General features: G+C 49.1%; 1 protein-coding gene across 2 annotated transcripts; it reads right to left on the bottom strand.

Moving 5' to 3' along the window:
• Positions 1-6,883: 6,883 nt before the first annotated feature.
• On the bottom strand, positions 6,884-10,823 carry MEX3B (mex-3 RNA binding family member B). Of its 2 annotated transcripts, XM_032123131.1 has the most exons (3): positions 10,807-10,823; positions 9,753-9,995; positions 6,884-8,776 (listed from the first exon to the last, which is right to left on the bottom strand). In XM_032123131.1, exons 2-3 carry the CDS (start codon positions 9,991-9,993, stop codon positions 7,356-7,358), a joined length of 1,662 nt encoding a protein of 553 aa, XP_031979022.1. In that variant the 5' UTR covers positions 9,994-9,995; positions 10,807-10,823; the 3' UTR covers positions 6,884-7,355. The 2 variants fall into 2 exon arrangements, with proteins under 2 accessions (XP_031979022.1, XP_031979021.1); XM_032123130.1 differs by lacking the exon at positions 10,807-10,823 and having other exon boundaries at positions 9,753-10,312.
• Positions 10,824-11,114: the final 291 nt, after the last annotated feature.

Genomic DNA, 11,114 nt, shown 5'->3' with positions numbered 1-11,114 from the left:
CACATGATAGAGTCTTTTTTTTAAAGAAGTGACATAAGTAGAAAGAAATACAAATGTTTTTGAAACTTTAAACCTCCCTGTCTGCACTTGTGCAACAGTTACAAATAACTCCAAAAAATATCTTGTGACTTCTATTTCCAACAAAAAGTGTATCAAGACATTTAAGAATGTGACTGGTCTCTGGAAACTGATACAGGCAGCAACTGCATTCACCTCTTTTGCCAACTGTGTACTCAAAATTGCAAGAAGTTAGGTACATGTTTCATACTGTTTAATTAGAGCGAGGCTCTGATAAATTCAACTGTTCCCAGCTATTTTTTTTATTTATTTTTGCCATTTTTAAACGTGTAGTCTAGGACCTGCACAGTGGTAGCCATATCATTATGCAAACAGCATCCCAGCCATGAGGAGTAAGAATGGATCTTGTTATCCATATAAACTACAAACAATTTCACAGCATCAATTCCCTTCCGATGCTTCCTGGCGTCCGACATCGCTCCTCCCACCCACCTTCACCTGCTGTAACATCCAGCCAGGGCTGGCATTCTGGATCCGTGCTGCCTGTTCTTCACAACACTAACGTTCTCATCTCCATTTGAAAAGGGAAGCACGTTTAAAGTGTTACTAATGTTACACAAGAGGAGGCAGGAGAATCGCCAGCTGAAGTTGCCTTTCTGTAGCCACAACAAAGCCTGCCAGGATGATACATGTATCTATTATTTCTTCTAAGTCAAGCCCACCTCACCTCTACGCGAGATTATTACACTCACCAAAAAAGATGCTTCAAATAACATGTAAAACCAGAAATTTGTAGAAAAAAAAAATTACCCACGGATTTAAAATACAATCCAGTGTTTGCTCTAGACCAATGTGATTCCACATGCTGGCTATTGTGAACTGATTAATTAGGAAGCATCAGTAATAGTGCTTTGTACTTACATCGGGACTTCCACCTCAGGATACTTCAATAATGTCAATTAATTAATCTTCACAATACTGTCTGTAAGTAGGTGTCATTAGTTCATTCACAGATGGAAATCCTGAAGCATAGAAAAGGTGAAATTAATTAGCTGAGATGATACAATGACTCAGTAACAGAACTAAAGATCCTGAAAACACTCATTTCTCTAACTCTTAGAGGGAGGTGATTTACCTGCCCTTTGCTGTTAAGTCATGGAAATAATTTCCAAATGTGTAACAGAAACTTTCGTGACTCTTACAAAACCATTGTTTATAGGTCGTGCTCTCATTGAAACTTTCTTTTGATTAAAATGGCTTCTACTTTTTAGTACACCCATCAAAATACAAAGAACATCAAAATGAAATAAAACTGCCACTAGATCTATGATGAACTGGAGCAATGCTACTGTTGTCTCAGGTCTAAATTAAAGCTCTTTTGTAGAGGGTAAAAGTGAATAAAACATAAAGACAAAGGACAAAATAGGAGATGACAGACTATTCACCCATTCACGGCCATCACATTTACAAGGCAATTGCCATTCATACTAATACAAAGTGGGCCACACAATTCTACCAGGTATGAAAGGCAGAAGAGCCCTTGTACATAAGAGGAAAAAGCACTTTACTGTATTTTATTTCCACCACAAGTGGAAAACCAGTAATGAGGAACATCAAAATCTCTCTCTGTTCTCCACTTAAAACTCACAAAGCACTTCTCTAGGTGCAGTCTTAGCAAAGGTTATAAATTTCTCGAGACAGCTAATCAATCACATTTGTCATGGCAGAGGTATAAGATGCACTTAGTATGAAAGTATTTAACTGACTGATTTTCTTAAACAATAATCATCTTAGCAGTGGAGAGCTGTAAGTTGTTACAAAAGACAGGGCAAAAAAAACTCCCTAACAAAAAGAACCAGCCAACCCACATCAGGGAGGAATACTACCTGTGTGCCCTGGATAAGTCTATATGTGCAAACAAACCTCACTTGCCAGTTTACTTTATTGGGGGGGAACTAAATCCTACTATTTCATGGAGGTTCAAACTCAGAAAAATGCAATCCAGGGCAGATACTCGTGGTTTCTGTCGCCACAGCCCCACCTGATCCTCCTTCAAGCCACAAATTCAACTTCACATGATGGGTGCTATTTGCCAAGACTGCACATGTCTTAAGAGATCAGGGTTATGTGGTGCTCACAGTGTTGTACATGTGTGCATGCATACACCTGGGGCACACTCAGAGCTGCACATGCTCCATCTGTACAGGTAACATTAAAGAATAATCCATACACCAAATGCCTGAACAGTTTTGATCACTATAGAAGCACATCATGATAGAACTGCTCTCTCTAATACCGAATAAGCTTTTTGCTTTTTAATCAAAGTTAAAACTTAGATGAGATATAATTATTTTATATATCCGACTGTGAAAGCTTCATTAAAAACCTTAATATTAAGTAATAAAACTGCAATAAAAGTTTTTCTATAATTACAGCAAGTTTCTGTTAACACTAATGCACTAAAAAGGGAAAGACTTTCTAATTTGTGGTTTCTCTGGAGAATTTTAGGCAGTCAGTTGTGTACACAAGTACATATTGAATACATGGTCACATTTATATGTAACTCTAAATATTTTCTGAGTGTGAAGCAAGAGAACACAGAAGTTAGGAGTGTCTTCCCACATCAGCCATCGTTGGACAGAGCACATATTCACCTGCAAACTTGGGACCTTAGGCTCTTGCCAGGTAGACTGTCATAAACAGGTAAACCAGATTGTACAGACTGAAGCATCCCTTGCCTACCTTAGATTTAAAATAGTCTTTGTTCTCTAATTAAATTATCTCTACTCGAGAGACAACTCAAGTTACAGGAAACACAAATAAGCAGAGGCAGGGTGAATAATCCCTTTTTGCTATTTCTAGATCAATTAAACGCAATACTCACCAGCATTCTCTTCCAGCAGCAGAATCCACATTCACTTCAGTAACAGCAAAGCATCATTTCAACTTCCAAAATGGCAAGACCAGGAGAATGGAGAAAAAAAGATGGATGAGGGGGTTGGCAGAGAGGAGTGAGAAATATCAAAAAAAACCAATTTAATTTAAATAACTGACTGTACTAGATTCTTGTTGCTAAATTTAAAGTTTGCTTTTAACTCTCATTTCAATGGATTCGCAGGAAAAAAAAAATCTAAAGAGTAAATTTAGATTTAATTGATCATTATAATTTATTTTATTAAAATAATATAGCGGAAAGACCTTTCTTCCAGTAAAGGGTTCTGGCTTTGATGTCTGATTGTTATGCAAATTCTGTGGAGTACAAGATACAGACAGAGGAATAATTAAACTTAGGACTTTGTATGTAATAATTCTTACATATGTAAATGTACCCTGGTTTGAGATAATGATGTGTACATGCACTGGGAACCATACAAGTGCGTTGGGAAAGCCAGGAAACCCCCTAAATGTGCAGATCCTCACCAAGCAGGGGCTGGACCAGCAGGGCCAGGCTGCTGGCACGTGCCAGGGGTACCCACTCTCCCAGCAGCCCCCGAGCACTGAGGAGCCTCTGAGCTGGAAACCCCCAGGAACAGTTCCCAGCACTGACACGCAAACACTGGACAAACAAAGTGAGCTTTGTTCTGGAAGACAAACATTGACCATATATATCTATATGTTTCAAAGCACTCAATTAGAAACTGAACTTTGCCCCTTTCTCAGGCTTTGAAATATTCCGGCCCCAAACACAGGCCTTCATTCTCCTTTGGCATGGGCATCCCTCTTCCTCTCCTGCTCCTGCACACCATATGGCTTCCGACCCTGGGACAAATTCTGCACTGATTTATGGCCTCTGCAGTCCAAGGGACTGACCTATGGCATAAATCTGGGGGGCAGAGGACATGGGCAGCCTGCATGTTCCTCCCTACACTGCCCCTGCTCCCGGGCTCTCGTCTCCACCAGCCAACAATGAGGGATTTACACCCCACGCTGGGAGCAGATCTGGGCTCAGGGCACATCAGGGCAACCCAGCAAGCGATAAGATCTAACAGGATGGACACCACGTGTGCCAGTACACCCTGAAACACCCTCCAACAGAGAGAGGGGACACACTGCCCAGCTGGCAGTGGAGGATCCAGGCAGTGGAGGTGCCTCGGGTGGGTGAATGCTGCTGAGCCCTCTGGCTCTGCCACCACCACAGGGTATCACCTTTGGAAGGCTGGGCAAAAGGCACCCACTGGATGACAAAGCAAGAGTAATCCAGACTGGTCCCTCTGTAAGCAAAATAATTCCCAAAGAGGAGTGAGCACCATTAGTTTTTAAGGCACTACAGCCCATCTTCCCATCTCGAGACAACAGATACTTGGACACGTAAAACATGCACACTGAGGCTAAAAGGCAGCCAGAGCCATGGACCAAGAGGGGATTACCTTTGTTTCCGCCACAGTCTGGCAAAGAAAACAGCAAGTCCTGCAAGATAATCATGGACAATAGGGCGAGTTGCATTTACTGACAGGCCCGGCAGCCCAGGCCAGGGCATTCCCCAAGCTGCTGCCCAGGGGCTGCTCTCCAGAGGCTGCTCACAGCCATCCAAAACACCACTGCCAGCACCGGGGACACGTGCAGGATTGTACATCACGGGAAAGAAAAGGAGGACAATTTAATTTTCACTTTTTGTTCATCTTATTTACCGTTCCATTCCACTAAGCTTGAAAATGAAGCAAAGTGATCAAATTCACTTTTTTATTTATAGCCATTTTCGCAACTTTTCCCTGAAAACAGCACAGGGTGTTTACACCGACATGAGAAATTGATTGACGCATTTTGGGAGCATTTCCTAAACACCCATCATCAAGAAAATATCTACATGGACTTAAACTTCCTGAGCTCTCTAAAGTAACCGATTTTGCCAAGGGGTTTTTTCAGTGTCTGTACTGCTTATGTATTTAAACACATCTTCTCTGCCACTCTCCAGATTCTTTTCCACAGCATTGGGGCGGGGGTTTTTTTCCCTCCCATCCAAACCTACAAGTTTCCCAAGATAAATGCAACACTCAGTGAGGGATTTTAACTCTATAAATCAGATGATACCACAATCACGGTTCAATGAAAGAAGCAAAAATCAAATCAAATCAAACAAAGAGATCCCATCATCCCCTGCCGCATCCTCCCTCCTCCCCCTTCCCACCCAACCAGCAGCTCTGGAGTCCATAAAGGAGATGGGAGCAGAGCAGCTCTGCCCATACACTGCTAAGCACAAAGTCAAGCATATGAAATATGCTACGCACTCTGCGTTTGCTTTGTTGTTTTCACTCACCCGCTGAAAAGGGCAACGGCAAGCTCAAAGAGAAACACCTAGTGATGTGCAGCACCTTCTGCAATCTGCTCTAGCCAACAGCCCCTTCGTTCCCATGGACTACACAGCAACACAAGTCCTGCGGGGCTTGCCCGGAGTGTCCGTGGGCTCGCTGAGCTGCCCTCGCCCCAACGCCACTGCGGGCACCAGCAGAGCCAAGCCAACTTTACACCGCAATAAATTTTTTATTTAAATGAGCTTGTCAACACCAATTACCCCAACCACAAGTGCCAAATACCAAGAAGCACTGTCAAGAACTCAGGGAGGCTACTGCAGTCCCTGTTCCACTCCAGAAACACCAAGTTTGGGATGCAGTCTGAGGTCCCTGGGCATGGCAGGGCCAGGACCCTCCATCAGCACATCGCAACAAAGGAGCCTCCCCTGCTCTCTCTTGCAGCTCCTTTTCAGTTTCCTACATATGCTTTGTCTGCCAAAAGTAACAATTCACACAAACCCATTCATGACCAAAAATCATGAAAAAAAATACTATTTTGTGCTGTGGAAAGCCCCAGCAATATAACACATATTAAAAAAAACCCAAAAAACCCCAAAAAACAATAATTTTTTTCCTCAGAAACATGTTATAAGGTATGATAGCTGGCAGGATTATTCTGGAAGCCTGCATGAGTTCCAGCAATATTAGCATGACACAGTTTCAACTCAGTACGTTTCACTGCTACAAGCAGGAAACAAAAATTCCAGAAAAAACTCTCAGCACATGATCAAATCACCACACCGAGTACCTTTTTTTTCTGTAATATTTTATTTTATTTATATAGAAATACTTAAAAAAACATGAAGTAGCACCATTACTTAAGTTTTACTTTTATTATGTAGAACTTTAAATGTCAGAAAAATAAAACTCTTGATACAATTTCAAATCTTGTCTCAGCAAATATAATATTAGTATTTGACCATGAGGTTAAAGGCCCTTTATCATAAAATAAAATATACTTTGTTTTTAAACTTTGCTCAGTAAAGTACATTTAAGCTCAAGTAACGTCACCTACATATACATAAACAAGTGGTAAACAAATGTATTAAAATAGAAATACTAAAACTATAGTGGTGCAACAGAATTTTTGTAATTTCCACTGAATTCTATTTATACAAATGTTAGAAAGCTTCAACAGTTCCTTTTGACATATGTTTATACATTTCCATTTTTGTAATAATATAGAATAAAATATGCTTTATATCACTGAATAGAAAATATGCTGGGTGAAGCAGATTTAAAAGATTTTTTTCTGAACCTATAAAATCTCCATCCCAACAGAATACTGTTCAAAGCATTACACATTTTATGGTTTGTAATTCCGTTCACAATTGTGTGATATTAAAATAATACAGTGTTCTTTGCCATAAGGCCATACTAAAATAAAAAAGATTTAACCCAGCTACAAAAAGTTCACTGAACTTAAATTAAAATACTTGTAAACATCTTTGCAATATGAAATATAATTTTTCAAGTCAAAAAAGAATAAAATACTTCAATCTGTATTAATGCAATTTATCTTTAAAACCTTTAAACGTTTTTAATATATATAAGAGATATGTTACAGTTTTGTTGGGTTTTTTTTCTTTTTTTTTTTTAAAGTCTGATAAAGCTGCAGTATCATGGTTTTTCACAGGAACTTCTTGCCCTTTCAAGAACATTCAGAAAAGTATCCACCCATAGATTTAATTATTTTGTAATAAGCATCCTAGAACTACCAGCACGTTTTACTAACAGTCCACACACCATTGTCATCATCATAAGCATCTTCTACTTTCAATTTTTTTTCTGGTTTTTTCTTTTTTTTGTTTGTTTGTTTGTTTATAAAAAAAAAGGGAGTTTTGGAAGCTTCGTATTAAAGTACAGTGTAAAAACTAGCCTAGCACTAGAATGGAGTCGCCCGTTATTATTTATAGCATGCACCCGCTGTCACACCACCCCCCAGCCCTCCCTCGGCCGCAGCCCGCACCCCTCGGCGGGCAGCAGCCCCGGCCCCGCCGGCCCCCCCCGTTCGTGCCCGGCCCGGCCCGGGCCCCCCGCCCCCGGCGCTCAGGAGAAGATGCGGATGGCCTGGGTGACGGCGCTGTGGCACACGGGGCACTGCGGCTCCGTCTTCTCGCAGATGCGGTTGGCGCACTCCATGCAGAAGAGGTTGTGGCCGCAGGGCACCAGCGCCGCGATCACCTCGCTCTCGAAGCACACCGAGCAGTCGCGGCTGCCCTTCCGCCGCACGCCGGAGGAGGAGCAGGAGGAGCTGGACGACGAGCTGGAGGAGGAGGAGGAGGAGGAGGCGGAGGAGTCGGAGGGCAGCCCGGGCAGGTGGGCTCCCAGCCCGTTGGCGTACAGCGGGTAGGAGGCGGCCAGCAGCCGCCCGCCGGGGTCGCTGCGCACCCGCCGCGCCAGCGGGTGCTCGGTGCCGGCCGCGCTGCCGTGCAGGGGCGGGGAGAGCCGCGCCGGGGGCGGGGCGGCGCCGCGCCGGGGGCCGCTCACCAGCAGCGCCAGGTTGGCATTGGCGGGCGCGGCGCCCGGGAAGGCGGCGGCGGCGGCGGCGGGCGAGGGCGCGGGCGAGGGCGGCGCGGCGGGGCCGCGCTCGAACTGCGGCCAGAGCAGGGCGGCCCCGGGCGGCGGGGCGGGCGCCAGGTCGAAGCCGGGCGGCGAGTCGAAGGGCAGCTCGGAGCAGCAGTCCGGGGAGGAGAGGACGTCGCCGCCGCCCCCGCCGTACACGTAGCCGTTGGCGCTGTTGTTGTTGTTGTTGCCGTTGTGCGAGAAGCTCAGCGCCGGGCTCGGGGGGCTGTAGTCGGCCAGGCGGGCGCTGCCGCCCCCCCCGGTGCCGCCCCCGAAGTAGGAGTCGGTGGAGGCGCTGCCCAGCGAGCTGGAGCTGTCGTTGCGGTAGTTGCAGAAGGGCTTGCGGCCCGGGGTGGGTGTGATGCTGGGCGGCGTGGGCTTGCTCCAGAGGCTGCCCGTGCCGTTCAGCTCGAAGCCCACGTCCGTGCCGTTGGCGTGGAAGTCGTTCTCGTCCGTCAGCTCGATGATGCCGCCGGTGCGCATGGCGATGTGCGCCTCGATCTCCTCCCGGGCCCGGTCCACGTTCTCTGGCATGCCCGTCACCTCAAAGACCGGCTCCTTGTCCCGGCTCGGGGTCACGATGTACGTGTGCGTCTGCTGCTGGATGCGCTTGATGGTGGCCCCCTTGGGCCCCACGACCAAGCCCACCACGCGATAAGGCACCCGCACCTGGATGGTGGTTTGGCCGGGCAGGTTCGGGGGGCCGGGAACGGTGCCGTTCAGGGCTGTGTTCTTGTTCCGCGAGGCTCGGATCATGGAGAAGTGCTCGGCCGCAGAGATGATCTCCCTGCGGGCCATGGCCACATCTTCCTTTCTGCCCGTCACAACAAAGAGCGGCTCCTCCCCGCGAACCGGGGTCTTGATGTAGGTGTTGGTCTTTGCCCGCAGAGCTTTGATTTTACAACCTGGGAACGAGATGCGGGAGATGGAGGGCGAAGGGGAGGAGGAGGAAGGGTAGGTGGTGGGGGAGAACCGGTTACAACCCATTGTTTGGGTGCAGCTAGGGAGGGGAAAAAAAAAAAAACAAAACACACCCACCCGAAACACATTGCCCCCAACCCCAGGTGATCGCTGGCATCTCGTCCGGGAGCCTCGGTCACGGTGTAAAGTAATGTCAGCCCACAGCCCTGGCACACGCCCAAAGGCATCGCAAGTGGCCACCGACACATCTGCCATGCAAACTGCCCCAAAACTACCAACGTGCAGTTCACAGGGTCGGCAACACAGGGGGGAAAAAAAAAAAAAAGAGGAGCGAGGGAAAAAAAAAAAAAAAAAAAAAGGAGCGTGCAGGAAAACTGCACGGCCAGAAAAAAAATAAAATAAAATGCAAGCAGCCCTCACAAATCAACACACCCGCCAGTCCACATTCCTGCTCAGCACTTTCCTTTTGGAAAAATAAAATCAGTTCTTAAGGTGAGGAGCAGAGGCTGTACCGAATGAGCCATATTCCCCACTGCGGATGCTTTATTCCAATCCCATTGTTCCACTTCTCCACTCCATTTCTCTTCCTTAAAAATAATCCACGATTTCTAACTCTGGGGTGGTGGGGGGGGGGGGGAAGGACCGAGGCTCCCATTTTCCTCCCGTTTCCTCTTGCAAATCTTAACTTTTGCAGCCGGAGGAAAGGACAGATTTTTATTATTTTCGTGATTTTTTTTCCCCAACCCGGCAGCTGAAAGTGCATCTCGAAACTGATGCATAACGCTCCTGGGAAACATCACGTCTGCTGCTGCACTTTCTTTGTCTGGGGGAAGCCGGCACTGGCCACCACCGCACGGCTGCAGCGTTCCTGGGAATGGCCAGTGTCGCATCTGAGCCGCCCGCCCGGCAGCGCGGAGGGGAGACCCGCGCCCCCACACCCCCTCGCATGCAGGCACCCACCTTGTCTCCCCACTATCTCAGCGACATGTTCCGAGCTGGGCACCGGGACGCATTCAGTCATGTTCACGCTCTTTTTCCGAGGCTCGTTGTCGTAAATGGAGCCCGTCTCGTCGTTGTCCAGCCCCAGCAGGGAGAGCTGATCCAGGGCGATCTGAAGGGCTCTTTGGTCATCCAGGGTCTCTCCCCCGCCACCACCACCACCACCGCCGCCGCCGCCGCCGCCGCTCCCGTTCCTCTCCATGTCTGCAAAAAGCGAGCTGGGCATAGTCCCTGTGTGTGGTGCACCCTCCGCCTGCGCTCGGCTCAGTAGTAAGAGATCAGACACAAAGGAGAACCCAAGGCAGATGGCCAGCAGAAGAGAAGGGAAGGGAGGGTGGGCGACTGCTGGAGACCGGGGAATTGTTGCCTTTTGCTTGTATATTTTGTATCTTTTTTGCTTTTTTTTTTTTTCCTCCTCTCAGTGCAATCCGGTTTATAAGATGTTCTCAGGACCCCCCCCACGACTCCCCCCACGAGCTTTTTTTCGGTTGGCTTTTTTTCTTTTTCCTTTTTTTTTTTTTTTTTGTCGGCTGGGGGTGGGGTGGGGGGGGGTGGGAAGAGGATAAGCGAGAGGAGCTCCGATGGCTTCCCCCCCTCGAGTTCCTCGCCGGCCACAATGCCAAGCGGCGGCAGCGTTTCTTTAAGGAGCCCCTCCCAGGCTCCACTCCACTCACTCAGCGTTTTTTTTTTCCTCCTCTCCCCTCCTCTGTCTGAGGCTCTGCTGCAGCCAGACGGCTCTGGAGAGGCGGGCGGGCGCGGGGCGGGGAGCGGGGGCCGCGCCGGGCGCCGCAGCGTAAGCGCCGCTCGCTGTCACCGCGCGCCGCCGCCGCGCGCCGCGATTGGCCGGGGCGGCGCGGAGGGGCCGGCGCTGCCCCCCCGGCCCGGCCCGGCCCCGCTCTTTGTTGTCGGCTGCCGAACAATGCCGGGCCCCGGCCCGCCGGCCGCTGTTTCCCTCCCCCCCCACCACCCCCCCACCCACCACCCCGCGCCCCCGAGCGCCCGCCGCCAGCCCCACCTGAGCGCCGGCGGAGGGGGCTGCGCTTGGGGTGGGTTTTTGCGGCGGGGGGCGGGGTGGTTTGCGGTGGGGTGGTGGTGGTGGTGGTGGGGGGGGTGCCCTTTGTGCGCCGCCGGGCTCGGGAGCAGCAGCGCTGCCGCCGCTCGCCGGCAGCGCCGCAGAGCCCCCGGCACCGCCCCCGCACCGGCCCCGGCCCCGCGCCGGCAGCGCCGCCGCCCCTTCACCGGCCCCGCGGGCGGCGGCCGCGGGCGCGCGGAACCCCCCGCCGGCTGCCGCGCGGCCCCGCCCGGCGCGCGCCCCGCGCCTGC

The sequence above is a fragment of the Corvus moneduloides genome, chromosome 13, assembly GCF_009650955.1.
Source record: "Corvus moneduloides isolate bCorMon1 chromosome 13, bCorMon1.pri, whole genome shotgun sequence".
NCBI classification, from domain to species: Eukaryota; Metazoa; Chordata; class Aves; order Passeriformes; family Corvidae; genus Corvus; species Corvus moneduloides.
Note: the sequence above shows the minus strand (reverse complement) of the source record. Positions and strands in the feature narration are given on the sequence as shown.

Excerpts from the sequence above, each read along its gene's own strand:
- MEX3B (XM_032123130.1), bottom strand. The coding sequence starts at position 10,017 with ATGCCCAGCTCGCTTTTTGCAGACATGGAGAGGAACGGGAGCGGCGGC. Across the intron at positions 8,777-9,752 it reads TGAGATAGTGGGGAGACAAG|GTTGTAAAATCAAAGCTCTG; the intron begins GTGGGTGCCTGC and ends TCTCGTTCCCAG.